At 32.4% G+C, this 27,430-nt stretch overlaps 2 protein-coding genes and 1 long non-coding RNA gene across 9 annotated transcripts; 2 read left to right on the top strand and 1 right to left on the bottom strand.

The window, feature by feature from the left end:
• Positions 1–7,602: 7,602 nt before the first annotated feature.
• Positions 7,603–10,996, top strand: LOC126659709 (uncharacterized). 2 transcript variants are annotated; one of them, XR_007635055.2, is made up of 4 exons: positions 7,603–7,736; positions 8,727–8,823; positions 10,008–10,075; positions 10,679–10,996. It is a non-coding gene; the product is annotated as an uncharacterized LOC126659709 (long non-coding RNA). The 2 variants fall into 2 exon arrangements; XR_007635054.2 differs by lacking the exon at positions 10,679–10,996 and having other exon boundaries at positions 10,008–10,653.
• Positions 10,997–11,984: 988 nt separating this feature from the next.
• Positions 11,985–13,545, bottom strand: LOC126661610 (GDSL esterase/lipase At2g30310-like). The gene is made up of 3 exons (XM_050355462.1): positions 12,925–13,545; positions 12,257–12,521; positions 11,985–12,178 (listed from the first exon to the last, which is right to left on the bottom strand). Exons 1-3 carry the CDS (start codon positions 13,543–13,545, stop codon positions 11,985–11,987), a joined length of 1,080 nt encoding a protein of 359 aa, XP_050211419.1.
• Positions 13,546–23,845: 10,300 nt separating this feature from the next.
• On the top strand, positions 23,846–26,817 carry LOC130014526 (uncharacterized). 6 transcript variants are annotated; one of them, XR_007635305.1, is made up of 4 exons: positions 23,857–24,037; positions 24,260–24,336; positions 25,275–25,360; positions 26,598–26,817. XR_007635305.1 is itself a non-coding variant. In XM_050353646.2 (3 exons), the coding sequence occupies exons 1-3, from the start codon at positions 23,853–23,855 to the stop codon at positions 26,701–26,703; spliced, it is 357 nt and encodes a 118-aa protein (XP_050209603.1). In that variant the 5' UTR covers positions 23,846–23,852; the 3' UTR covers positions 26,704–26,817. The 6 variants fall into 6 exon arrangements, 3 of the variants coding, with proteins under 3 accessions (XP_050209603.1, XP_055959874.1, XP_050209605.1); XM_050353646.2 differs by lacking the exon at positions 25,275–25,360 and having other exon boundaries at positions 23,846–24,037; positions 24,271–24,336; XM_056103899.1 differs by lacking the exon at positions 26,598–26,817 and having other exon boundaries at positions 23,846–24,037; positions 24,271–24,336; positions 25,275–25,894.
• Positions 26,818–27,430: the final 613 nt, after the last annotated feature.

Raw genomic sequence — 27,430 nt, 5'->3', positions numbered from 1 at the left:
CCAAAAGATCAGCATATCAGCCGGCCCACGACATCAGGCCGGCCAAGGGCCGGCTGAGACCTGGAGATGCGCAAAAATGTGTTCGTATTGGAATAAGGCAATGAAATTCTGAAGTTATCATATTGGACCTTCCATAATCAGCAGAATATTGCATTCACACTCAAGAGAGTGATCTTTCTTGACTTGCACACAAAGAAGTGAGCTTTTACAATAAGATAGAAGCTCATTAAGGGAAGAAGCTATGCTCTTTTGAAAACAAGACAAGTTAAAGATTGGTCCACTCAAGATGATTATGGAAGGACTTGATCATTACTCCAGTTTCAAAGGAAAGAAGATATTCTCAACTTGATCATGATTCAAGTTTCATATGGAAGGATGATATATATGGCTTGAATTCCACTCCAAGTGACTCTATAAATAGACCCCATTTGTGTAGAGAAAATAGATACCACTTAGTGTAGACTTAGGCTTAGCCACTAAAAATACTCTTTTAGTATAGATTATTTATATCTTTTATTTCTCATGTACTCAAGTTGTAATTTATCCATTGTTGTAATTCATATGACAATGGGTAACTAAACCTTCAGTTTGAGGGTTGATATGAACGTATATGTATATAATTGATTGGCTTGGATATTTTTGTGATTTATCGTGTTTCAGTTATTGAACTTAATGCTTGGATTAAATTGAGAAATTGATTCATGATGCATGTTTAGTTAACTAATTGAGAAATTGTTAATTAAATAGATCTACATAATCAGAAACTTAAAGGATAACGCCACGAGAGTGGGTTGGAATTTAAGTAATCTTGAGTTTGCTTCATAATCACAATTTAGTTGGTTAATTGGTTTTTAATAACACGAGAGTGAGTTAATTATCGATTAATTAGGTGTTGAAATTTGGTGTTGATTAATATTCTTCATGCTTGAATGTTTTTGATCAATTCATTCATTGCCCTATGTTTTAATTATTGACTCGAGAGAGCTGTAACACCCCGCATTTTTTTCTAACTTGTTCCGTTAAGCCTAAACGGTACCTTGAGTTCGTTTGAGTGGTTCGACCACTTAGATTCGCGTTTCAAAGATTCCAAACCTTTTAAAATGTGTTTTAAGATATTTTAGAAGTAGTCTCGGAGTTTGGAACGTTTTCGATTTCATTTTTAAAATCTCGAATTTTCATCGGAGGCAGTAGCATTTCGCGGGCGCGACGTGCATGAATCGCGGGCGCGATTCATGTATCGCGGGAGCGATAGAGGTGTAGCAGGCGCGACGCGTGCACTGTTCAGTCCGCTGATTTCTATTTAAACTCACCTTATTCGACCTAATCAGATTTTACACTTTTCCTAAAACCCTAAAACGGCACCTACTCTCTGAATATCATCTCTCATTCATTCCTTAGCCTATATTGATCATTTGTAAGTATTTCCTTCAATCTTTTAAGGTCCTATCATTGGTTTATCATTCGTATGGATTGTTTAATCAATAGATACCGTTTTCTTTGACTTGTAGGCTGATTTGGGTATTATACTTTCTGGGTTTTCTCTTATTGTTTGTTCTTAATCCATCTCAAGAGGTTAGTGGCTTAAATCCCTTGTTTTGATTCGTAGAGATTGCTATATATTCAATTGTTTCGATACCTTGGGTGATTTGGTTATATTTTCTGTTTTGTATAGAACTAAAATCTGTAAATAATCTTGCTATGTCGTTTTTAGCATGTGTTTGGTGTTTGTATCTTGGCGGGATTGGTGTAGACGTTATAATTGAAGGATTAATCAAATTGTTGGGGTTTGTGATTGAGTATTCTGTTTTATGATTAAACTAAAATCTGGAAATTTCAAAGTAATGGATCATAGGGTATTAGATGTTAAGCAATACATTGGGTGATTTTGAGAAATCGTTTAAATGGAATAGCGTATAGTTTGGTTAACAATTTTTAAATTTAAATTTTGTTTTGAACTTATTACTAAAAGCTGGAATTATCCTTTGATACTTAAAAAGGTTGTTAGATAACAACTCATACCTTGGGTGATTTAAGATAAATTGGCCAAAGCTAAATCGTAGATAAATTTAGGTTTTACAAAGGTTTATATTCGCTGTTTCGAATAAGTAACTTTGCTGGAAATTCTTTTAATGGTTTAAAACTTGTTAAAAGAATATTAGTTTATCTTAGGTTGTGGTTTGGCTTGAATTAAGTAATATAAGGCATGCAAGGTGTTATATGTCATGTAGAGTGTCAGTTGAACTATTTTAGCTTCAAGTTGATGCTTGAAAGTTGATTGAATCTTATTGATTTCACTCGAGGTGATATAATCAAATGTACTTGGGGTGCTACTTGCTAAGTGTTAGCACGCTTATTGTTTATGGCATTACTAAGTTACGGTGTGAGTTCTTATTTAATATAACTTGATTTCATTTAAGGTTTGATTTAAGACTTTGGTTTTAAACTTGGTTTATGGTTGGGTCGGGTTAGACGTGGTCTTCCGACTTGTTGTGTTGAGCTATACTACAATAAGGCTAACACACTAGTTTGAGAACTGTAATTATTTTAAAAGGACTATATAAGTATTTAAGTACTTGGTTTCATTAAAAAAGATAAGAACTCACCTAAGCTTAATTTGCCTTATTTGTTATTTGGTTGTATGGATACTTGGTTGTATTTTGGTTACCTTGTTTGGTTCTTTGGTTGCGTTGTGAAATGCTAGTCCTATGTGGAGTCTATTATACTTAGAGTTAGGGGTTGTTCGGATTTTGACTTATATAATGTTTTAGACCCGTCGACTGCTCGTGTTACGGAGTCTACGCAGGGTTAGCTGTTTGCCAAGATTCACGTGGATAAGCGAGCAGTGAGTTTGTAGTGTTATTTACCGCTTTATTAAGTACCGCATATTATTTTAGTATATCAAATGTTTGTAAACTGTTTTAAGGATTATGGATCTGGATTGAAACGAGCTACTCGATAGGCTTGTATCCAGACTGTGTGCACTGATAAGCACTTTGGGATTGGCTGACCAATGTCTGGCCTACTTTGGAAATCGATGAGGATTTGTTCCCATCTACTTTGGGTTATATACTTTGGCATTTCATTTCAATACTATTTTCCATAATCAAATAAATATATCTTAGTATAAAAGGATTTGTTTTAAGGGTTTTAAACTTAATAAATATAAATAGCATTATGAACTCATCTCAGTATATCTGACCCCGTTGTTTCCCAAATTTTCCAGGCTTATGATTTTGAGAGCGTTGGTCATCTCCGATCTTTTGATTCCTTGGAGGTCTTTTTTATGTTATCAGACTAGTCAACTGTTGTTACTTCTTAGACCGCAGTAGAACTAGTTGTCTCTATTATTGTACTTTGGTTTGTCGTAGTGGTACGACTTTTATATTATTATACTTTGTCATGTTACATTGAATCATTTATATATGAGGCATGTTTCATAGTTTCGAATCACTATTAAGTTATTATTTTAGAATTGCTATATAAGTGTTAGACTTAGGCTGAAGTCTCGGTTGCCCCCGAGCATTGGTTTTTCTTGCAGGTTTATATTGAATATAAGGTTTTCCGCGAGGCTTGCTACGGGTTTTGGTACGACCATACCCATACCCTAGCGCCGGTCGCGATCCATGAAATTGGGTCGTGACAAGAGTTTAGTTAAAATAGATCAGTTTATCAACAACATATGAATTAATAACACGAGAGTGAGTTAATGAATACGTGTTCTTAAAGGTTTGCTAAATAAAAATCATTTAATCATTTGACTAGGTTCATTATAACACGAGAGTGAGTAATTTGCCCATATATTGATTATTTGTTTATTTTTATTTATAGTAACTCGAGAGAGAGCTATATGTGCTTTAGACTAGCCTGAACTATAATTTTGGCAATACAACTGAGTTCTGATCATTTCGGTCTTTGAAGCTCGAGAGAGCGGGATTCGATATTTTAGAATAGCTCGATTCTAGATAATCACCAAGATATTCATTGTTCATGATTTTATATTCTTATTCGGAATTATCAACCCTTGAACCTTTACTCTTATTATTTACAAAAAACATCTTTTAAATCATTTTTACTTTATTGATTTTAATTGCTTAATTTATTTGTTAATTGGTTACTTTTAATTATTTTGGGCACAAACTCTCAAACCATTTTCGTAGCTAACCGGTCAAAAGAATTCTCAAAATTAGTCGTTAAATCCATTGTCTCTGTAGGATCGATATCCATACTTCCGGATTATATTACTTGTGCGATAATGTCACTTGCGGTTTATCATTAACATCAACACATTTGCAAGGGCAACCAATTTTGTGTTTATGGATGGAGTTCTCAGGTTCGGTACCCGATTGTGATTTGAATGGTTTGAGAGATCAGATTCTAGAGGAAGCGCATGAGTCGGCTTACAATGTTCATCCGGGTTCTACTAAAATGTACCATGATCTCAAGGGTATGTACTGGTAGAGCGGAATGAAAAAGGACGTTGCGGAGTTCGTGTCTAAGTGTTTGACTTACCAATAGGTGAAGTTGGAACACCAAAGACCATTTGGCTATTTGCAACCATTACCTATTTTATAAAGGAAGTGGGAGCAAATGGCTATGGCCTTTATGGTTTGTTTACCACGTGCCAGGCAGGGGTATGATTCGATTTGGGTAATTGTGGACAATATGACCAAGTCGGCTCACTTCTTAACGATCAAGGTTGCTTATTCAGCTTCGAGATTGGCACAGTTGCACATTGATTGGATTGTTAGTCTTCATGGTGTACCAGCGCCGATTATTTTTAATAGAGGTTCAATTTTTCTGGAAGTCCTTGCAGGAATCTTAGGGTTCGAGGTTGGATTTCAGTACTGCTTTTCACCCTCATATTGACGGTCAGTCTGAGAAAACGATTTAGACTTTGAAGGATATGCTTAGGATGTGTGTACTTGATTTTTAGGGTATTTGGGATACTCATTTTTCTTTGATTGAGTTTTCGTATAATAATAGTTACCACGCTAGTATTGAGATGGCACCTTATGAGGTTTTGTATGGGCGCAAGTGTCGATCTCCTATTTGTTGGGAAGAGTCGGCGAGCGTAATCTTTCTGAGGCGGAAATCATCCAGATTACCTCAGAGAAGGCACCTTTGATCAAGCGTAGGTTGGAGACTACTTTTAGTCGGCATAAGAGATATGCTGATCCTAAGCGGAAGGATATTAAGTTTTAGATTGGCGAACTATGTGTTTCTTCGGGTTCACCTATGAAGGGTGTTGTTCACTTTGGTGTTAAAGGGAAGTTAGCACCGAGATACGTTAGAGGGTATGAGATTATAGAGCGTGTTTGAGTAGTGGCTTATCGTTTGGCTTTGCCATCAGACATGACGTTAGTGCATCCTGTGTTTCATGTATTTATGTTGCGGAAGTGCATTTCAGATCCCTCTCACGTGATTGTACCACAGAGTGTTGAGATTGACCGAGAGTTATCATATGCGGAACAACCTATTGAGATTGTCGATATGCAAGTGCGTAAGTTGCGGAACAAGAAGATTCTGATGGTCAAAGTTCTATGGCGTAATCATTCTATTGAGGAGTGCACTTGGAAGACGGACTTCGATATGTGAAATATTTATCCTTTTCTCTTTCCTTGAGGTACGTCGGGTTTGACGTTGTTTGTGTTTTTATTTTTCTATGTTATACGCGCTCTATGTGTTTTTTTGTGCTTAGTTCGCTTTGTGTTTAAATCGAGGACAATTGTGTTTTTAAGTTGGGGAGAATGTAATACCTCGTGTTTTCCGACTTGTTCTTATTAACTTTTTGATGTGCTTTGGGTTCTTCTTGGTTGGTTTAGATCCTCGGAATAATGACTTAGGTGTTCATTACCTTTTATATGATGTTTTGTTATGGGCTTTAAGAGCGACTTTGAGCTTAAAACTCAAAATTGCATTTTTTTCCCAGGCAGAAGGTTTTCGCGGGCGTGACAGAGAATGGGTCGTGGGCGCGATATACATGTGTAGCGGGCGCGGCGTTTCACTGTTGAGTTTGTTGTTTTTCTAAAGATAGCCCCTTATTCGACCTAAAACCTTTTTCTTTCATTTCTGAAAACCCAAAATGGCTGAGACACTATTTTAAATAATTTCCTCACCTATTCCTCTCTTTTGTTTCACCATTGGTAAGTGTTTTATTCATAACTTTCATGGTTTAATCATTGGTTTATCATTTCATTAAATTCTAGATCCAATAGCTCTTTGTTTATCATATTTTCTATGTTTTGCTTGATAATTATTTCTGGTTATTAAATTTCTTTGACTTCAAAAAGGTATGTGATTCAATTTCCCTTGTAATTATATAAAGATTTATAGGTTGTTGTGGAGGAATTGTACTTTGGCTGTTGTGGCTTCCATTTTCTGATTTTTCCATGTTTAAAATTTGGAAATGAATGTTAAGATTTGGATTTAGCATGTTGTTAATGATTATACCTTGGGTGTTGTGAATCTATAATTGATTTGAGGGCTATATTTAATTGTTAGCTATACTGTAATACCTCGTAAGTTTGGCATTGCTATAATTAAAGGATTATTAATGAGAATTATTATTTTAGTTATTAAGTTAATATCGATTAATTGGATATCGATTTTTTATGGAGCAAAGAAATAAATGGGAAAGTAAGAAAATGAGTGATAAGACTCGAATTGAAATTTGAGTGTTTTAGCCAAAATTTGAGGCGACGACCTAGACTAATGGGACAGAATTCTATGACGGTGTCATATAAATTCTGTACAGTTCTCAAAGGCGAAAATATTAAAGTACGACCAGAATCTGTTGTATTGTAAGAAACGCCTAGGACTTTCAAATATGTTTAAACAGATTTGTCTAGCAAAAGGTACTAAGAAATACAACTGAGAATCTGTGAAATTGATTAGTATTATATATGTATATATCTGTAATACCCCGTATTTTTGGAAAAGTATTTAATTGGATTAATTATATTATTTTAGCCAACTGGAGCTAAAATAAGGGAATTTCCGTAAATGAGGCGGAAAATAGCGTTTTGACGAGGAATTAATTTTAATAAAGTTAGATTATATTATTAGATTAAATTAATTAGAATTAAATTTAATCTCGTATTTGGATATCGAGATAAGTATATTGTGATTTAATGTGAAATTGAATATAAAAAAATTCATTAAATAAAATAAATGGTTCTATTTTAAAAAGGGATATTTGAATAATATCCGAAAATTTTATTATTTGGATTATTATAAGAGAATCCATAAATATTTGGAATATTATTTTTAAAATGCGGGTTTAGGCGCGACATATAAATTATACGGTTAGATAATATTTTTTTTTAAAGAGAAAGGCAATATTTGATATTTTGGATTTAGAAAAGGATACCGTATAATTTATAGTCATTTAAAAATTGGATTAAAACCCGATATAAAAACGACTTGGTTAATTCTAAGATTATTACCTAAGAATTTTTAATTAGAAATGAATAAAAGAAGAATGTGATTAATTTGGGTTAAGTGGACAAGTAGATTAAAGTGAGCCCAAATGAATTAGCAAGCCCACGCTATTTTTATTTAGTCTACACATAAAGGAACAATCCAGGGAATTCTTCTTCTCATCCTCATCTTCTACGCATCACGATTTAAAGAAGAAAGAGAGCTAGGGTGTAGAATTTTGGGTAGCAATTTCAAACAATCACTCTTAAGAAGGATCAATTCATCATTTGCCATCAACTTTGGGAGCTAAAGTGGAGGTAATTATCTCTTAATCATGGCTGAATTATTGAATTGAAGAGTTAGGACTTATGGGTTTTGCAAATAAAATTCAATCAAAGGCTATCTCTAATCTCTAAGTGATTATATGGAAATTAAATTGATTTATCATGGGTAATTTAAAGGGTTTGATGTTAATACTCAACTTAGTAGCTGATTTTAATGACTCAATGTTAGGATTTAAAGAATGTTTAAGAGCAAATTTAATTGGGTGTGTTAAACTCAACTCTAATGTGAATTTTATGGGTTTTAAGATGGATTTTAATGGGAATTGGAGTGTTATGTATAAGATGGAATTTAGGGCTGATTGTTGCTAAAACAAATTGGAGATTGGAGGAGCCAAGATCAGGCCAAGAGGCGGCCTGATCTCGGGCTGCTCTTAGGAGCAGCAGCCGCTGCTCGTTAGAGCAGTAATCTGCTCTAACGAGCAGAATCTGCTTGCTCGTTGAGCAAGCTATGGCTTGCTCAGCGAGCAAGGTCATCTGCCAATGGAGGCAGACCCTTCGGCCAGCAAATGGCCGAAGAGGAAGCAGCCCCGCCGTCGCTTCACGTGACGAAAATGACTTCTTTTCGGAACTTTAAACAAATTGAGTTAAATTTGAAATTAGAGCTGAAAATGGATTTTAAAAGTGTAAAAAGTGGGCTTTGAGTTTAAAGTTTAAATTGGAATAAGATTGTTTCTAGATTGAATGGATGATTTAAAAATTGGTTTAATTCATTTAAAAGTAAAGATTAAAGTAAGTTAAGATTTGGCCTAAGTGTTAGAAAGTTAGGAGTTAAAAATGAATTAATTGAGGAATTGATTAAGCGATAAGTCGAAATAGGTTGATAAGACGTTAAGAAGGCAAGAATAAAAATAAATGGATTTAGAGTCAAGTCAAGCGTAAACGCTTGAATAGAAAAGCGAAAGTTTGTAAAAGTGAAATAGTTTATAAATTAAAATGTTAATTTAGCATTTGTTTATATTATAGATTCTACGTGTTATCGGATAGGAGAAATAGAAGAATTGGAGTTAATCAACGGGCTATATTATATTTGCTTTTGGAAAATTTGGATTAAGCGATCGAGGTGAGTTCGCGATTTACTTTCGTTATTATTATTTTTATATACATAACTACATGTATTTGATTGAATGTTCTAGTTTAAGGACTTTTATAATTACTTATAAAACTAATTTTAGTGTTATTAAAACTCCATTAAAGTAATTTAAAAATATAAGTTATATTTTTTATTAATAATTTATTTTATGCTATGAACGATTAAAATAAGTTATATTTTTGTTAAAGGTTGCATACGAATAAAGTTAAATTATAGAATTTTACATTTTACTATATCATCGAATTATAATGTTCGTTGACTTTATTAATAGCATCATGGGGTAAAAATAATTATTGCCATATCGTAGAAACGCCTTTGAAATGATGCGTATCATTTTAAATAGCACGAAGCGTATAATTAAAATGCTTGTCTATTCTAAAAGCTTAAGGTTTATATATTTGATATAGAAGTTTATAACATTTTGATAAAATACTCGTTACTTTAATAGTTTTTATTAAACATATGCTTATTACATGAAATTTTATTAAACCCAATAAGTGATCCGTGGGAAACAAGCTGCCTATTGGGCGTCAATAGGCTGTGTGATCACCAGTACTGATACGAGTTTAGGCGTCTATGGTCAATGATTTGAAATGATAAATTATGATTAACGATCAATTAAAGGAATAAGGAGGATAAAAAAAATGTGGTAGACACAAGATAACTCGGTTGAACTATCTAGGGACCTGTGTCTATTGGGTAACTCGGTCGAATTATCTCGGGACCCACAACTTGTAGTGGCATGAGTAACTCGGTTGAACTATCTCGGGACTATGCCACGTGGTCGCGGGTAACTCGGTCGAACTATCTCGGGACCCGGCCACTCGGACGATATGATTTCGAAAAATAGTTATCGTCGATTATGTCCAAAAAGTCCGTAGCACTTGGGTCTAGGGTTTCGAACGGATCCGATATTGGAAACTATTAAATTATATTTTATGTTTATTATCGAAGTATGTTTAATCTATCGTTTGTTATTGAAGTATGCTTAATTTATCGTTTATTATCGAATTATGTTTAATTGTAAGTTATTGATTGATCATAAAGCACAACATATTTTATCGATAATGCGACCTCGTTTTTAATTATAATACCGTTAGTAAATTGTGAACTCACTCAGCTATGTCTGACCCGTTGATTATTAAATTTTTCAGGTATCCAGTAGATAGTGTTCAAGTCGAACCTCCACTCCTTGTTTCGGAAGGCTCATCACTTTTTGCATGTACAGCTTCTGACTCTCTAGCGCTGCAGTAGTTCAGGCTTACACTTTTGTCGAGGTCCTACTAGCGGTTTAAGTATATTTTGGTCTAGTGACCGCTCATGTTTATAGTTTTTTTGTTAGGCCTCGTTTTCTGATTAACGAACAAACATCAGAGGTAGTTTTAGTTTAACTACTTAATATGTGTATTTTGTAAATGCGTAGAATGGAATTTGGCAATATAGATTATGGTTGTATAAGTTTGTCGTGCAGGGTGGTTTGAGATTTAACAGGTGTTGGTTAGTTAAAATTACAGCCGTTATATTGCCAAATTTTCGAAAAAAGAAATACTTAAGTATTATAACGATTTTTAAACGCGAAAATTTTTTAGGTAAAATTTAGGCTTGCTACGGGTTTCGGAACCAAAATTTCCATTCCCTAGCGCCGGTCGCGGCACGAGAAATCGGGTCGTGACAATATCAGCACATAGAAACGTGAACTAATGGAATAGGCTTTCATTTGAATCGGAAATTTGGACGCATTGGATTTCGTCTTAATGTTTATTAGTAGATTTTGCGAACTCACTCAGTTTATAAAACTGACCCCGTTAAATTTACCATTTTTCAGGTGAATAGTTTTGACGTTTGGAATTTCAGTTCTTATTCTGGAAATTCTTCTGGTTTATAATGAAGTGCAATGACTTTTAAACTCTAGAGTTGTAATAGATATCGTAGAAGTCGTGTCTTATTTTAATGGTTTAATATGTCGTCCAAATTCTGATATATTATTATGATAATAATACGTATGTATATACGTAAAACTGCGCAAGTATGAGAACGGCATCTATGTGTATGATGGATGTGTCGGCCGTTAGATGAGATATGGTTTATGAAACTTCATGATGCAATAATTGAGTATCATTATTGTTGCCTCGTTTCATCATGAGTTTTAACCTGAACATTTTAAAATAATTTAAAATGTTGAAAGTGAATCAATCACCCGCGATTTTTTTTAGTGAAAATAAGGTCTGCTACGGGTTTTAAAGCAACCACTCCCATTCTCTATCTCCGGTTTCGATCCGAGAATCTGGTCGTATCAATAATTCAATCGAAAAGCATTTTTTTTTATTTTTATGAATATTTCTTCTTGACCACATGAAATCTACTTATCAAAATTGGACCAAAATTTATGCTTCTAAAAGGTTTATGTCATAAATTAAAAAACTCAAAAAAGTTGGTATTTTTGAGTGATTAGCTGATTTTATAATAATTTAAATTCTCCATTTTTTCTCTATCTTTGTTCTAGTATCAGTAAATAATTCGTAATTGTTTTAAGAACATTAACTACATTTTAATTGATTAAAGCTTAAGATCTTAATGATGAGTTAAAATTTAGACAAGAACATTGATCTATTAATGAAGAAGACAATGTATGAGCAAAATAAAAAATAAAACTAAATTTAATAAAAAAATCTATTAATGTGATAACAAAATCTAAACCAATTAAAAATAGTAGTTATATGAGAAGATGTTTTTTGAAATAATAATAGTTTTTTCATTAAGTCAAATATGAAATTAATTACATAACTTAGGAGTGTAAGAAATGTTTGAAACCATTCCTGCTAACATGACATAGAACAAGATGCTTAAACTAGAACATGCGCATCAATAGTCTATAGTTCGCCTACAAATTTAAAAAATAAATTATCTACCTTAGCTAAATTAATTCATCAATAAATAAATCAGTCCCGACTTTGAAAGGCTGCATCAAATCATAAATAACCTTCAGAGCTATTCCACCATAATATTTGAGGTACGTTTCAAACAACTTATGGCTTCCCGAATAACAATAGTTTATATTGTTCTAACTGAAATAGAGTCTTGATATATTATGGTCATTGCTTGTTGGATACTTTTTCCATATCATTCCTTAACTAGGAGAGAAATTTAGGAAGCACGTTTTGCACCATAAAATTAATAATGTATCCATAAGCTGTTGAAGTGGGATGAATTCTATCCCAAAATAAATACTTTGTAGGATCTTTACATGGTGGAGTTATCGGATCACATAAGATACCTTGTTTTAGAATAAGGCTTCCGCAACACCCATTCTTTGTTTCCTCAAAACCTATCAAATGAAACAACATATGTTTTAATATTTATTTTCAAAAATAATCAAATTATATAATTTAATCATGATAAGTACCATATTTGGCGGGATGGGTGATCATGCCCAATATTGTGAAATATAAGTCAGTATAGACAAGTTTTGATGTCGGAAGACTTTGCTGTAATTTAATTAATAGGCTGATGAGCTTCTTATTATAATCCAGAGATATTTTATTTTGTTCATCCAAACTATATTTTAGCTGAAATGGATCAATATATCTTGAACTTGTTTGAAGGGGTAAAGAGCCAATAGGAAGAATTCCAGCTACTATAAAAGATCGCACTCCAAGATCGTACAATTTCTGGTTACAAATATATATTTTATGATTAGATATATATTAATAAGTAGTTTAAAATAATAAAAATAAGATATTGAATCAATAATTTTACTAATCATTGGACCTCATTCGTATTTAAAAACTATCAAGCTATAATATATGTGCAAACTCGAATAACTTAATCAAACCCCAAATAGGCGTAATTTGATATTATGAAAAAATAGTTATATTTGGTTCAAATTGGTTCAATTTTTGAAAATACAAAGTTTTAATTTCATTTTCATTACAAATAGAACAAAAAACAATTTAAAAGTATTTTAACAAATTATATTATTCCTTTTTAATAAAACTTAAAAATTCCTGTTTAATTTATTTTGGTTTTAATTAAATGCATGTCTATAATTTATAATGATAATTTAGTTCTTACCCTAATAGCATCTTCCTCCTTATTTAATAGAAAATCTATGTATTGGGTTGCCGTCATTTGGAATCTTCTTGCAGGAATGTCAAATATATTGAAGTTAAAATCATTGGTTCCACCATCTAATACCACCAAAGAAGAATTGATTATTTCCATAGCTTTTTTCTCTCCAACAATTCCTTTAAGTCTTGTTATGTAGTCATTGAAATAATTTACTTGCGTCGAAACAGGAATAACGTTAGTTAAGAGAGACGTTCTTTCATCAAATCCGCCACTAGATGATGCAAAATTAACACCAGTAATAAGATCATTATCAGTAAGATTAGGATCCAAGTATGGAGGGACGTTGTCCTTAATTCCAAGAACAGAAGCCAACATGTCAGGAATAAGTTTTCCATTAGAAAATCTACCCGTAGGAACTCCACCATTAATATCTTGACCATAAGGGCGATAATTAGCCCTAAATATTGTCTTGATATAGTTATTATTACCGGTATCGAATATAGAATCACCAAAGAAGAAAACTGTTGAAAACTTCGGTAAAGAAGTATTATTTGTAGCTATAGAGTAGGAAGTGCTATATAAAAATATGGCTAAGCAAATAAAGATGTTGATGGTTGTTTCCATTTTAAAAAATTGAAAGGACTCAAGGATGAATATAATATTAATTATACATTTTTCTATCTTTTTATAAGCATTTTTTTCCAATTCTTTATGGCACATTAGAAACTTTACAATTAACATTTGTTAATTGTTTTTTATTTTAGTTTTTGACTTAGAATATTTTTTTTATTCAGCCTGTTTTATATCTATTTTAAGAAATTTCAATAACTTATTTTATAGTTACGTTTCTGTTGTATGTAGTTTTTATTTTTTAAAATTTCTTTTGATATTAATTTTCAAATGATATGTTGAACTGAAAATAGTTTGAAGGATGACTGACTTTTAATCATTGCCTTATCATTAAACTTAACAAGAATATATCATTTTTTGTTATTGGTTTAAACATCTTTACATAAATTTTATCTCTAGAACATATACATCTGTTCAAAGTTTGTATTAGGTTTCAACTATAATTTTGAAATTAAAACATTGAAAATTTAATTACTACAACGTTTAAAAGTTTTTTTTAGATTAATTATTCATATTTATTTTGAAAATGTATATGTGAGACATATCATTAAAAAAATAAAAAATAAATTATAGTCTAATTCTATTTGAAATTTCATTATACAAAATGTAAATGTTTAGAAATAATGCAAAAGATTCTTTATATCCAACCTCTAACATCATTTTTGACATTAAAAAATTGAGCTTTTATTTTAGGCTTAATCACCAAAAAATATCAAACTTATACGTCTTGTGTCAATTATAGCTAAACCTTCAAAAATCACCAGATTTAGCCAAACCTTATATGTTTTGTTTTTTTTAGCCATTTTTTGATCGAACCGGTTTTTCTTACACCGTGTCGTCCACGTCACCGCCAACTAAACAATTGGCTGGCATGGCAGCTGAAATATTTAAATTACATTTGGCTATAACTGACACAAAATGCATAGTTTTGGTATTTTTAGGTGAATAAAACTAATTTTAAAATTAAATAATTAAATGATTAATTATATTATAATAAAATTTATAGATATCTAAAAGATAATATTTTTTATTTAACACTAATTAACATTAATCTATTTTTTTACTAAATTTAATTAATTCAAATAAATTTATTTTACATATTTGATGGATGTATAATTAATTTAAATTCTATTAAAAATTAAAAAATGTCATACTCATTTTAAAATTTGTTTTTTTAAAATTTCAGTTGCCAGTTCGTTGACACCGCCGCCGTTTGACACCCAATTGTTGGATATTAAACTCTCTAGGTCACTAAAGTTACCTCGAATTATATAATGATCACTAAACTTCATTTTGTTACAAAATGGTCATTGAACTATACCTTTTGTTACAAATGAATGTCACTCATATAAAACGCAACATTTTTGCTTACGTGGCAAGCTATAATTACAAAAAGGGACATAGTTCAGTGATCTTTTTATAATAAAAAATATAACTCAATGACTTTTTTGTAATTCATAAAAAGTATAGTGTTCTTTTTGTAACAACTTTAGCGTGAAAACGATGCGTTTTATATGGGTCACATCCCTTTGTAACTAAAGGTATAGTTCAGTGACCATTTTGTAACAAAATGAAGTTTAGTGATCATTATGTAATTCTTGGTAACCCTAGTGACCCAGGGAGTTTAATATCCCCCAATTGTTCGTCTTCCGACGAACAATCTGAGAGTAATATACACAACAAACATACGACAATGTTCATAATTCAACTGTACAGACATAAACATAAAAAGTATCACTAAATAGATTACTTATTTAAAGGATGAGTGAAATTCTTTTCTCATTTTTTTTCTTTAAAAAGTGAAGGTCATTATGGTGTAATCAATATATATCATGATGTTTATAAGCATAAACGCATATCTCATTTTACTCGGCATAGCAAAAAACTTACCTTAATTTACACATAACTATTTTATTTATTACCTAAATCCAGTCATAATAAAATCTCAACAACACTAAAAATAATAAATCAAGTTCAAAATTATCATGAACATTAAACACTTTCACCAAATCTAATTCAACATCAATTCCTAAGTAATACATTAATTCATTTTTTTAATTACATATTCATTAAATATATTATAATATAAATTTATTAGATTTAATTAGGTTTAGTAAAAAATTAAAATTAATTTTAATTAGTATGAAATAGGTAATATTAATTATTTTTAAATATATATAAATTTTATAAATGATATAATTAATATACTAATTATTGAATTTAAAAATTGGTTTGAATTTAAAATTAGGTTTACTCACCTAAAAATATTAAACCTATTTATTTTGTGTCAGTTATAGTCAAATCTAATTTAAATATTTCAGCTGTCATGCCAGCCAATTGCTTAGTTGGCAGTGACGTGGACGACATGGCGTCAAAAAAACCGGTTCGATTCAAAAATGGCTAAAAAAGAAACAGAACATATAAGGTTTGGCTAAATCAGGTGATTTTTAGAGGTTTGGCTATAATTGACACAAGAAGTATAGGTTTGACATTTTTTTGTGACTAAGCCTTTATTTTATAGTCTATCAATTATACAAAATTTAAACTTTTATATATATCCATACAAAAAGTTATATAATAATATTATTTATTATTAGACAATAAAATTTTAAGTAATTTATTTACAAGATACTACTTAAACATTAAGTTTTACTTATTTGAATCGATTATGTGCAAATATTTATTTTATTATATATAAAAATAATATTAATGATAAAGATATATAATTATAGAATTTAAATAGGCAAATTATAATCATAAAATTTTAATAAATAATTTATTTTTTTATTAAATTAAATAAATACATCATAATTAAATGTAGGCTTAATCACTCAAAAGTCCTCCACCTTTAAACTCTTTTTCAATGGTACCCTGACGTTGAAAAACTCTCTCAAAACCTTCCCACCTTTAAATTTTATTCCAATTGTACCCTGATGTAGGAAAATCCTCTTAAAATCCCCCCACCTTTATATATTTTTTCAATTGTACCCTAAATTGAAATTTTTTATGGTTTTGATTTAAAAAGTTATTGAATATAATTTAAGGAAGAATGAATTTTTACTTTATTAATAATATTAGTGTTTAATTAGAATATAGATTAAAAATAAAAAATTATTTTAAAATTTTTTTCATGTGAAAAGAGGTCAATTTTATACATTAGGGTACAATTGAAAAAGAATCTAAAGGTGGGGGAGTTCTGAGAGGATTTTCCTACGTCAGGATGTAATTAAAAAAAAGTTTAAAGGAGGGGGGCTTTTGAGTGATTAAGTGTTAAATGTATAACATTTATGAATTATGATAGGCCATTTTTGGCCTGTTAATATTTATGTTCGTATGAAATAATATAAAAAAACATTATTAAATTGAAAGCCGTTTCACATTATAATATTATAACTACTGAATTGGAAACCTTTTTCATTTGATTTATTGATTTTATATTTATTTTTGATTGAATATTTGGGGTAATTGATACTGACATCCATTAAACTCTTTTTTTTTTCAGTTTTCTTTTCGGTCACTGAACTTTACTTTTGTTTTTCATTTTTTTTCCACCAAAAGTTTCTTAAGTGGCACCTGAAATTTATTTCTTTTATGTGAAAACTTGTCATATATGCATAATTTGGCCTAAAAACTCATTTGTAAGCCTAAAAACTCATTTTTATAACTTGTCATATAAAACTACCAAAATCCGGGGGTCACATGTCAAATTTCGGCTGCCACCTATGCATTTTTAGCCGGAAAAATCAAAACGGAAAAAAATAAAAGTTCGGTAACAAAAAAGAAAAAAAAATAAGTTTAGTGACTAAAATGAAAAACTTGAAAGTTCAGTGACATTCAGGATCAATTAAGATGAGTTCATACCAATATATACATTTATTAAATGGAAAAATTTGGGAAAACAACGGGGTCAGATATTCTAAGATGAGTTCATACCAATATATACATTTATTAAATGGAAAACCTTTTAAACCGTTTAAAACATTTAATATAAGCTTTACGATTAATAGTTGGAACTGTAAACCACAAATATTCTAATTCATATAGTTAATCCAAAAGGTCTGGTCTTGAGAGCTGAGCTACACCGAGTTACCACCGACCGCACTTAATCCATAACCAGAGTCCTGAGAGCTGAGCTACACCGAGTTACTCTACCGGGTCCCGAGAGCTAGGCTCACACCGAGTTATCCCAATTCATAATATACCTTACTCAGATCAATACCGGTGCGCACGCAGTCCTAATGATGCCCATTAAGTAGCATGTTCCAACTAAGAGCCATAATGATAAAACAGTTCGAATTATGCGTATATAGTATATAAAATAGCAAAATACAATTTATTTAATAAAGCGGTAAATAGTAAATATAAACTCACTGCTTGCTATCCCCGTGATAACTGGCGAGCAACTAATCCTGATTTTCAGATTTAACTTTCGTTTACACTTTGGTTTATGTTCTGGTCGGGTTAGACTTGGGTCGCCCGACATGTTGTGTTAAGCTTATAGTATGGTATTCGGCTAACACAGTACTTTGCGATCAGTAAGTGCTTTGGGTTCGGCTGACAAGATGTATTATTTTGGGATTGACGAGGATTTGTTCCCGTTTACTTTTGGGATTTACTTTGGGTTTCATTTCAATAATGTTTCCATAATGTTATATATATTAGTATGAATAGGTTGATGGTTTTAAAGGTTTTAACTTAATAAATATAAATAGTATTATGAACTCATCTCAGTATATCTGACCCAGTTGTTTTCCCCATTTCAAGGTTTATGATTTTGAGAGCTTTTGGTTAATCTCCGACTTTTTTCATTCTTCAGAGGTTCTTTGATTTATTTAAACTAGTCAAATTATTTTACACTCTTAGACCGCAATAGAACTAGTTTACTTTTGTTTTTTCTCTATACTTTGGTTTGTCGGACTGATACGACTGTTTTTTTATGTGATTGGCAAATTACATTGAATTCAGTTTATTTATATAATTGGCATGCTGCTGGAGTCTCGGGTTTGAGACGAGTATTTGGTTATATAATGTTTTATTTAAACCGTTAGACTTAGGTTGGAGTCTCGGTTGCCCCTGGACATTGGTTTCTTTGCAGGTTTTGTAAGTTTGTATTTTATCTGCGAGGTTAGCTACAGGTTTCGGTACTATTATACCCATACCCTAGCACCGGTCACGATCTCTGATTTTGGCTCGTGACAAAGTTGGTATCAGAGCTTTGGTTATGAAATCCAAGGCATTTTTGCATGTTACGTGTTTATTGTTTATGGCATGTTCGGTTTTTATGTCATAAGAACTACTACGGAATTAGGATTTAAGTCTTGTCTTTTGAAAGGTCATCTTTTAATTTTAAAATTTTCTACCTTCATCTATAGGAATGTTGTGCGTCTGTCTTATATTTAACTAATGCTTTACTTTGGTATGTTAATTGCTCACACTTGGGTGTTTTCTTATTGGATGTTGTGCTTTATATATGATTACTTTGAGTGATGCTTTATTTTTGCGTTTTGAGGTTTGTTGTTTCATACTTAGGAATGAACACTCGTGCTCGTGTTGCGGCGCAGGAGAATGCTGAGGCTGATGACGCTATGTCGATTGAGGTCGACCAGAATAAACCCGGGGTTCAAGGTGGCAGAGGCTAGGCTGGTAGAGGCATAGTGTCACGATCCAATTTCATGGATTGCAACCGGCGCTAGGGTATGGGTATGGTCGTACCAAAACCCGTAGCAAGCCTCGCGGAAAGCAATCAAACATATAAACTTGCAGAAAACACTGCTCGGGGGCAACCGAGACTCCAACCTAAGTCTAGCAGTTTATATCACAGATTTAATATAAACAACTTAAATATCTAAAATACTTAGCTGAACCGAGTCTCAACAACATACCTTATATATAACAAGATAAATCCAAAGTATACATGCCAAAGGTAATAATAAAAGAATCGGACCAATCCGACAATCCAAAGTACGATAATCAAAATGATAAACTAGTTCTACTGCAGTCTAAGAGATAGAACAGTTGAGTAGCTTTATTGACATAAGAACCTCCGAGGAAAATAAAGAAACAGAGATGACCAACGCTCTCAAATCATAAGCCTGGAAAATTGGGAAAAGAACGGGGTCAGATATACTGAGATGAGTTCATAATGCTATTTACATTTATTAAATTTAAAACCCTTAAAACAAATCTTTTTACACTATTATACTTAAGATTATGGAAATACAGTATTGAAATGATACCAGCGTAAGTATGACGTATCATACTGAACCCAGAGTGGACGGAAACAAATCGTCGTCATATACCAGCGTAAGCAAGACCTTAGTCTGCAGATCATAGAGTACTTACCGGCGCAGACAGTCTCGATACTAGCCTATCGAGTAGCTCGTTCCAATCCAGATCCATAATCGCTTAAAACATTTCGAAAACATTTTATATACTACAATAATTGCGGTACTTAATAAAGCGGTAAATAACACTACAAACTCACTGCTTGCCTATCCACGTGAAATCTTGGCAAACAGCTAACCCTGCGTAGACTCCGAAGCACGAGAAGTCGACGGGTCTAAAACAATGTGTAAGTTATAATCCATACAACCCCTAACTCTAAGAATACTAGACACCCATAGGGCTAGTATCTTGAACACAACCAAAGTACAACCCAAGTAAGGTAAACATCTATGTACCAAACAAACCAAAAAATTCATACCATTCACTTTAAACAATTTAGGCAAGTTAGCTTAGATGAGTTTGTATCTTTAAAAACAAAACCGAAGTCCTTTTCATAACTTAAATAGTTTTTTTAAAACTAAAGAGTTTCTCGGAGTAGTGTGTTAGCCTTAACTGCAGCATAGCTCAACACAACATGTCGGACGACACAAGTCTAACCCGACCCAACCATAAGCCTAAGTGAAAACCAGAGTTTAAATCCAATCCTTAAATAAACCAAAGTCATTTGAAAATAAGAACTCAATCCATAACTTAACAATGCCAACCTTAAAAGCAATAAATCATATAGCTTGCCAACACTTGGCAAGTTTCACCCAAAGTATGCATCACTTAAAATGCCACCTTAAATGCAGTCAATAGGATTTAAACACCTTTTAAAGGTTTAAACTCAAATCTGAAATATTAACTTAGATAGCTATAGCACCTTTGTAAAATTCACCATAACTTATATACCGTAACAACCATTGATTTTCAAAACTAACCAAGATAAACTATCATTTTATAAATTTCCAAAATAGTTTATAAAATGTATTTCCATCCATTAACAATTTGATCAAAACCAAAATTAAGCCAAAGCATTCAAATAATCAAATTTGGCAATTTTGCCCAAATTGCCTAAACTAGCCAAACGATTCAAAACCAACAATCGATGAACCAAAGTATGTTACTACTGATTTAAAAACATCAAAACGTCATATATAAAATATTAGATCGGCAGATATAGCATTTGAAAACCATGTTGCAATCGTAGCGTTTAACTTTCGTAGAATTGTCAATTTCGCAAATCGCAGAGATTTTACAACACAACCCAATTTCAATTCTCATTTAAAAATAAAAACTTTTTGCATCAATATCTATTGATATAAGAACACTTAATAATCAATCAATTTGGATTCAACCATTTATATAATTCATTAAACAAATCTAATTCGTACAAGTCTAGAAATTGCCTAATCATTGTTTAACTACACCAATTCGTTATTGAATCATGCCAAACACTTTCCAAAACTTATAACATCAGATTATATATGTATAACTTATCATTTAATCATATAAGATCAGTAGCTTAAACATATCATATCAATAACAGCGATTCAATCCATAAAAATCTTATATTATGCATTTCTAGGCAAAATCACACAACAACGAATCCATAAATCAATTAGGAGTAAAACCATTACCTAAGAATGATGAACAAGATTATAATTTATGTACTAACCCAAGGTTCAAAGGGCTGGATCAAAATCAATTGGATTCACAAGCCACCAACGAAGAATAACACAACGTAGAAATCGCGTAGATCTTGCGAGTATGATGAAAAATCAAGTTCTTAGCGTAATGAATCTCATCCGGACTTGTTGGAACAAAGGAAATGTGTATTTTCTATGACGATATTCGTTTTAGGATTTGTGGAACAAAAAAGCTGGCTGCTCACATGAAGATAAGGGTCTATTTATAGACTTATGCGGGCTTTACTTGGGCGTTGATAAAAGCCACGGTTTAATTATAATTTTGAGAGTTAGAAGCATCCAAACGATGCAAAAATTTTACTCATGCTAGAAAATACTCTTACGAACAGCATATCAAAAGATGGGCCTGATTCGACATTTCAATACATCAATGTTTTACTAAAACGGGGCAGTTCTGGAAAACATGCGAATACTGTTTTGATAAATACCCGAAAATATATCGAATCAACATCAAACACATAAGAGATCATGAGATACATATAAGAAACTTAAAAAGACACTACCAAAGTGTCACAAGTGTTACTTCTAACATATAACCATTCAGAATCAAGTTCAAAACATAACGAGAAAAATGTTGAAATGCAAAATAACAACGAATGCAAGAAAACAACCAATTTGTAACGGATAACTAAACTTACAAATCAAGTTTGAAAACGCAGGTATTACACATAGGCAGAGGTAGAGGTCGCGGTGGTGCAGGTGCTCTAGCACTAGATGTACCACAACCGCCTTTGGATCCGTTCGACTTTACTACGTTTTTGGCTGGGATTGCTGCACTGCAGAAAAATCAAGCACAACTGCAAGCGGGTCAGGTCGCTATGCAGAATCAGTATACCATGTTGGGGCAGTTTGTGCAGCAGCAAGTACCACAGGCTGGTGGTGTTGTTGTTGGTGTTTTGGTATCCATATATAAGGATTTGGTTTTGGCATACATGAGGTTGAAGCCAACTGAGTTTGATGGCAGTGGTAACACCTTAGACTTTCTCAAGGAGGTTGAGCAGAATTCTCAATATTTGTAGGCTACCGAACGTCAGACTATTGTGTTAGTGGAGATGCCTTTGAGAGGTCTGGCTAAGGACTGGTTTCATAAAGTTATCCGACCAGTGATGGTTACAGTTACGTGGGCGGATTTTGTCAACTGGTTCAGAGAGATCTTCTTGCCATTCTCTATTACTGAGAGTTTCAGAGACATGTTGTTGACGCTTAGCAGGGGTGAGTGATCCGTACAAGAGTTTATGATTTACTATGTTTGTTTGAGTCGTTTTGCTCCTGATCTTCAGATTTATCAGATGAGAGTGAACGACCAGTATGTGAGGGTTTTAGGCCCTAAGTTTGTTGGGCTCCTAACTGAGACTCACCAAGATTTCACCAGTGTAGTGGATAGTGCTCGCCGCTTGGAGAGTTGTTTGCTACATTTTGGGGAGATTTATGACACTAAGATTCTGATCTCGACTAGTGTCAAGGGTAGTCAAATGTTAAATTTCTCGATCATATGAACTCATCTCTCAATTTTATTTCTTGATAAGTATTGCATACTAGAACGACTTTCTAATATTATATGTAATAACCTAAAATTTTGAGGTATTTGCGTGTAGTGCCACGAGGCATAATCGTAAAGATTAAGAACAAGAATATCGGATTAGGATTGGATAATAAGGACTTAGACCGAAGCGGGTCTATTGGAATTATCGTAGAATAATAATTTAAATGGAAAATTATTATGTGATAAATTGAATTTAATCGAGACAAAAAAAAAAGGGAGGAATAAAATAAAATAAGTTGGAAAGCCAGAGTTAATAATATTCACGTCAAGGTCCGTGAAATATTATTAATAAATGATCGTCAACTTTCGTAAGTGTACGAAATCGTTTTAGAAGAAAGTTTGACAATTAGTTAAGAATAAGGGTTAAAGTGCAAATTAGCCACTTTAAGGACTAAAGTGGACTTTTAACCACAAACTTCCGGAGGAAGTTGTGTTTTACTCTATTTTCTCAAGATAAGAAAATAATATCGATAAAGTTGTTATTGATAGTCATTAAAATGAAAATTGGACGAAAAAGTGAGAAAAAGTGCAAGTTAGCTCAAAATGGAAATTTGAGCGTTTTTGGCCAAAATTGCCAAAATAAATTATTTGAGGGTGATATTATAAGATATGACACTAATATTATTTATTGGAAAACAAATAATACGGAACTCATCGAGAATCGAATGATTAAAGGATTAGTGGACTAAATTGAACGAAAGAAAAGTTAGAAAGTTAAGCGAAAGGTGGTGGAAACTTCAAGGACTAAAAGAGGTACTTTGCCCACTTAATATCATCATTCACAAATGAATATTCATTCATTTCAAGCCAAAAATTGCAGCAACAAAGGATCAAATCCGCAACCCTTCTTCTCAATTCTTCTCCAAAATTCAAATGATCATAACTTCTTCGTTTCTCAACGAAATTTAGCGATTCTTGCGGCCACGGAACGAGGAAACGATTATCTACAGCTCTATGGGTTGAATTTGAGGTAAGAAAATCGAATTTCAGTTAAGGTTTCAGAGTTATATTTCGAGTTTTACAAGTTTGATGGTGATGATGCTTGATTAACTAAGACTTGATGTTTATGCTATGTAGTTGATTAGTTGTAGTGATTATGGATGAAAATTGATTGATTATGATGAGTGTGAGAGTTGTTCTTGGTTAGTGTTCATGAGCTAATTTAGGGATTTTTATTAATTTGTTTTGTGAGGTGTTTACAAGCTTCCATGGAAGGTTTTTGATGATGAATTTGGGCATGAAACCTTCGGCCAAGAGACAATCATCAAGGTGAGATTTTTGAATTCTGAAATTTGTGAATTGTTGATTGATGTATTGAATGATGGAAATGGCATATAGAGTTGGCAATAAACATGAGCTATAGGTGGTTGATGAATTGATTGTAAGAAATTGTGTAGTGTTGAGTAAGATTGATTGAAACTTTGAAAGGAGAAAGGGCTAAGGGTTTCGGCCCCTAAGCTATGATGATTATATGAGATTCAAGTATGAATATAGGAATTGATTATGAGTCAATTAGAGCTGAAGTCAAGTTGTGTTTGATTAGTAAAGAAGATTGTAAAAATTGAATGAAAAATGGATTAGTGTTTTGACCTTGATGTGAAGTTCTTGTTCAAGTGAACTTGAACAATGTTATATCTTGGATTTGAGATTGGTATTGATGTATAAGGTCTGAATTGTGTTGGTATATGAACATGAAGTCGAGAGGTGTGAGTCTTGACGGGTTATAGTTACGAATCAAATGTACGAACTAGATTGACGAATTGCAGAAAACTGTTCTGCATAACAGTCATGTTACGAGGACCATATCTGGAGTTATATAACTCCAAATCAGGTTCTGTTTGATTGTACAGAAACTTGAATGTGTCCTCTACAATTGTCTAGTTTTAAGCTTTCTCTAATTCTGCCTCTAAGATGGTCAAATTGAGCAGAACATTTTATTGCTCAGAGCAGGTCTGCAGTTTTAGGACAGCCCTATGTAAAAACCTTATGGGCTAGATGCCGACACCTTCGGGTGCGAATTTCGTTTCGAGACCTAAATGAAAGTTGTAGGCGACATTCCGAACTTTAAGAATGTCAATTTTGTTTTGGGTTTGGACTATTTTTAGATAAGAGTTTTGTTAGCTGAATTAGACTAGAAAAATAGCTTTTTGATAAATTTGTTATACTTAGAAAATTTATTAATTCGTAGCGTTATCGAATTTGCGTAGACTCGAAGAAGCGACTATCGACAAGGCTCGGAATTTAGAAGATTGTGACATCGCTTAGCCGCTTTAAAGTATATGGATAGCAAGTGGTGAGTACACTTTAAATTACTCGTTAATATTCATAAAGCTACGTATTTTAATACGAAAAGCTATATGAATATTTATATATTTGAGATGTTTACTTTTAAAATGTATACGTATGTATGCTTTGAAAATGATGCTTTATCGTAATATGTTATTTTGATAATAACATAAATGTTAAGACACCGGGGATGGGTAAAGTAAAATGACATAAATCGAACCAAATACAAATAAGAAAAATATAGTACATGCCTATATGTACTATTATTCATATATTTATAAAGATACATTGTACGTTCCTACACGTACTTTTAATTATAATGAATACCCATACGTGCGTGTGTTATAGATGTATGCTTGTAGATTGTAATGTGCATGTCATGGTCCATAAAGGATCAAGAAAACCCAACATAAATCATCGAAATGATAAATACATGAGATAAGAAAAAGTGAACTCTGACATATTCAATAATAAGAACTGAGATATAAGGTGGAACTCGGTAGAATTATCCCGGGACCTGTATCTCATCCATTCTCGATGATAATCCTCTAAACTCATACGTAATAAAAAGTAAGTACGATACATCGAGAATCAATACGAAACAAGATCGAGACACAATGTGAACAAACACTCCTATTAAATGTTAATAGAAATTATATGAATCGATAGTTAAGTTCAAAAGACCTGCAGGGTGCAGAGTCCGAATGCAGACACGAAGGTAACTCGGTTGAACTATCTCGGGACCCGTGTCTAAGGAGTAACTCGGTTGAATTATCTCGGGACTCCTATCGATCGTTTGGGATTAAGAAATGGTACAAGTAACTCGGTTGAATTATCTCGGGACTGTACCATATGGTTATGGGTAACTCGGTTGAACTATCTCGGGACCCAACCATAAGGATCAAGTCACAAGAGACTTGCCAATGATTTAATTCGATTTAGAATCATGATGATATAACCTAAGATTTAAGATCCGATCGAAAACTATTACAACAAAACGAGAAAGAAAAATATCAATACCATAATAAGAAATCAAAGATGTCAGATACGTATAAACTATAAGTTTATGAAATAAACAAAGAGTTATGAAGGAAAGTAAATAGAGTATGCAATATGATTTCAAAAGAGTATTTTCTATATATAAAATGGGTTTTCAAATGTTTTAACCCTTTATGAGATATTACGTGTAATTTGGTGAACTCACTCAGTTTTATACTGACCCCGTTGCTCCTCCCATTTTTCAGGGATATCATGATATTATTTGGAAAGTCAAGCTTCCAAAGTTTTAATTCTCGGAAGTCATTTGCACAAGAAGTGAAAGAAGGTTTTCATTCTAGCAGTCCGCAGTAGTCTAGATGTTTTTGTCTATGTATTTGACTAGCGCATTTTAACTCTGATATTTTTGTAAAATGGGGTCACATGTATTTTGATATATGACAAAAAAATGATTTGATTTGCGAAAAATTTACACAGGTTTTTAGGCTTGCTACGGGTTTCGGAGCTACCACTCCCATTCCCTAGCGCCGGTCGCGGCTCATAATTTTGGGTCGTGACAAAGGTGGTATCAGAGCAATGGTTTAGATTCATAGGCCATTGCCTGTATACGATTGATGTCTGTAGTTCCTAGGTATGATGTCACTAGGTTAAGCTAAGAACTACTGCGGATTATAGGGATTTCCAGTCATGTCTTTTGAACGTTATCATCATTTTCATCGATTTTTGAAACGTTTTACAAAAAATGTCCTCTTCTATATGTGCTTTTAGGAGTCGAGTTAGATGTGTGTATTACACAATCTATGAACTGTGTTTACTCGAATGAGCAATACGCTTTCGAGTATATATAGTCTCCGAAGAGTTTTACACTCTCGAGACTCATATTGTATAAAAATGTCGTTATGGATTATGATCGAGTTAATTGAATATTATATGATTGATGAATAAGATATGAATTGTTTTGCAGTGCAATCACTCAGGAGAGTGATATGCTCACAGGTACGTAAACCTGTGGTAATTTATATAATACATGAAATGTGTATACCATGATTGATTTCTTTGAATAGGATTTGTGCCTTATAAT

Source organism: Mercurialis annua, linkage group LG8 (genome assembly GCF_937616625.2).
Source record: "Mercurialis annua linkage group LG8, ddMerAnnu1.2, whole genome shotgun sequence".
NCBI classification, from domain to species: Eukaryota; Viridiplantae; Streptophyta; class Magnoliopsida; order Malpighiales; family Euphorbiaceae; genus Mercurialis; species Mercurialis annua.
Note: the sequence above shows the minus strand (reverse complement) of the source record. Positions and strands in the feature narration are given on the sequence as shown.

Excerpts from the sequence above, each read along its gene's own strand:
- LOC130014526 (XM_050353646.2), top strand. The coding sequence starts at position 23,853 with ATGAATATTCATTCATTTCAAGCCAAAAATTGCAGCAACAAAGGATCA. Across the intron at positions 24,038-24,270 it reads CTCTATGGGTTGAATTTGAG|CTTCCATGGAAGGTTTTTGA; the intron begins GTAAGAAAATCG and ends GGTGTTTACAAG. Across the intron at positions 24,337-26,597 it reads GCCAAGAGACAATCATCAAG|GGATATCATGATATTATTTG; the intron begins GTGAGATTTTTG and ends CCCATTTTTCAG.
- LOC126661610 (XM_050355462.1), bottom strand. The coding sequence starts at position 13,545 with ATGGAAACAACCATCAACATCTTTATTTGCTTAGCCATATTTTTATAT. Across the intron at positions 12,522-12,924 it reads AGGAGGAAGATGCTATTAGG|AAATTGTACGATCTTGGAGT; the intron begins GTAAGAACTAAA and ends ATTTGTAACCAG. Across the intron at positions 12,179-12,256 it reads CACCCATCCCGCCAAATATG|GTTTTGAGGAAACAAAGAAT; the intron begins GTACTTATCATG and ends TTCATTTGATAG.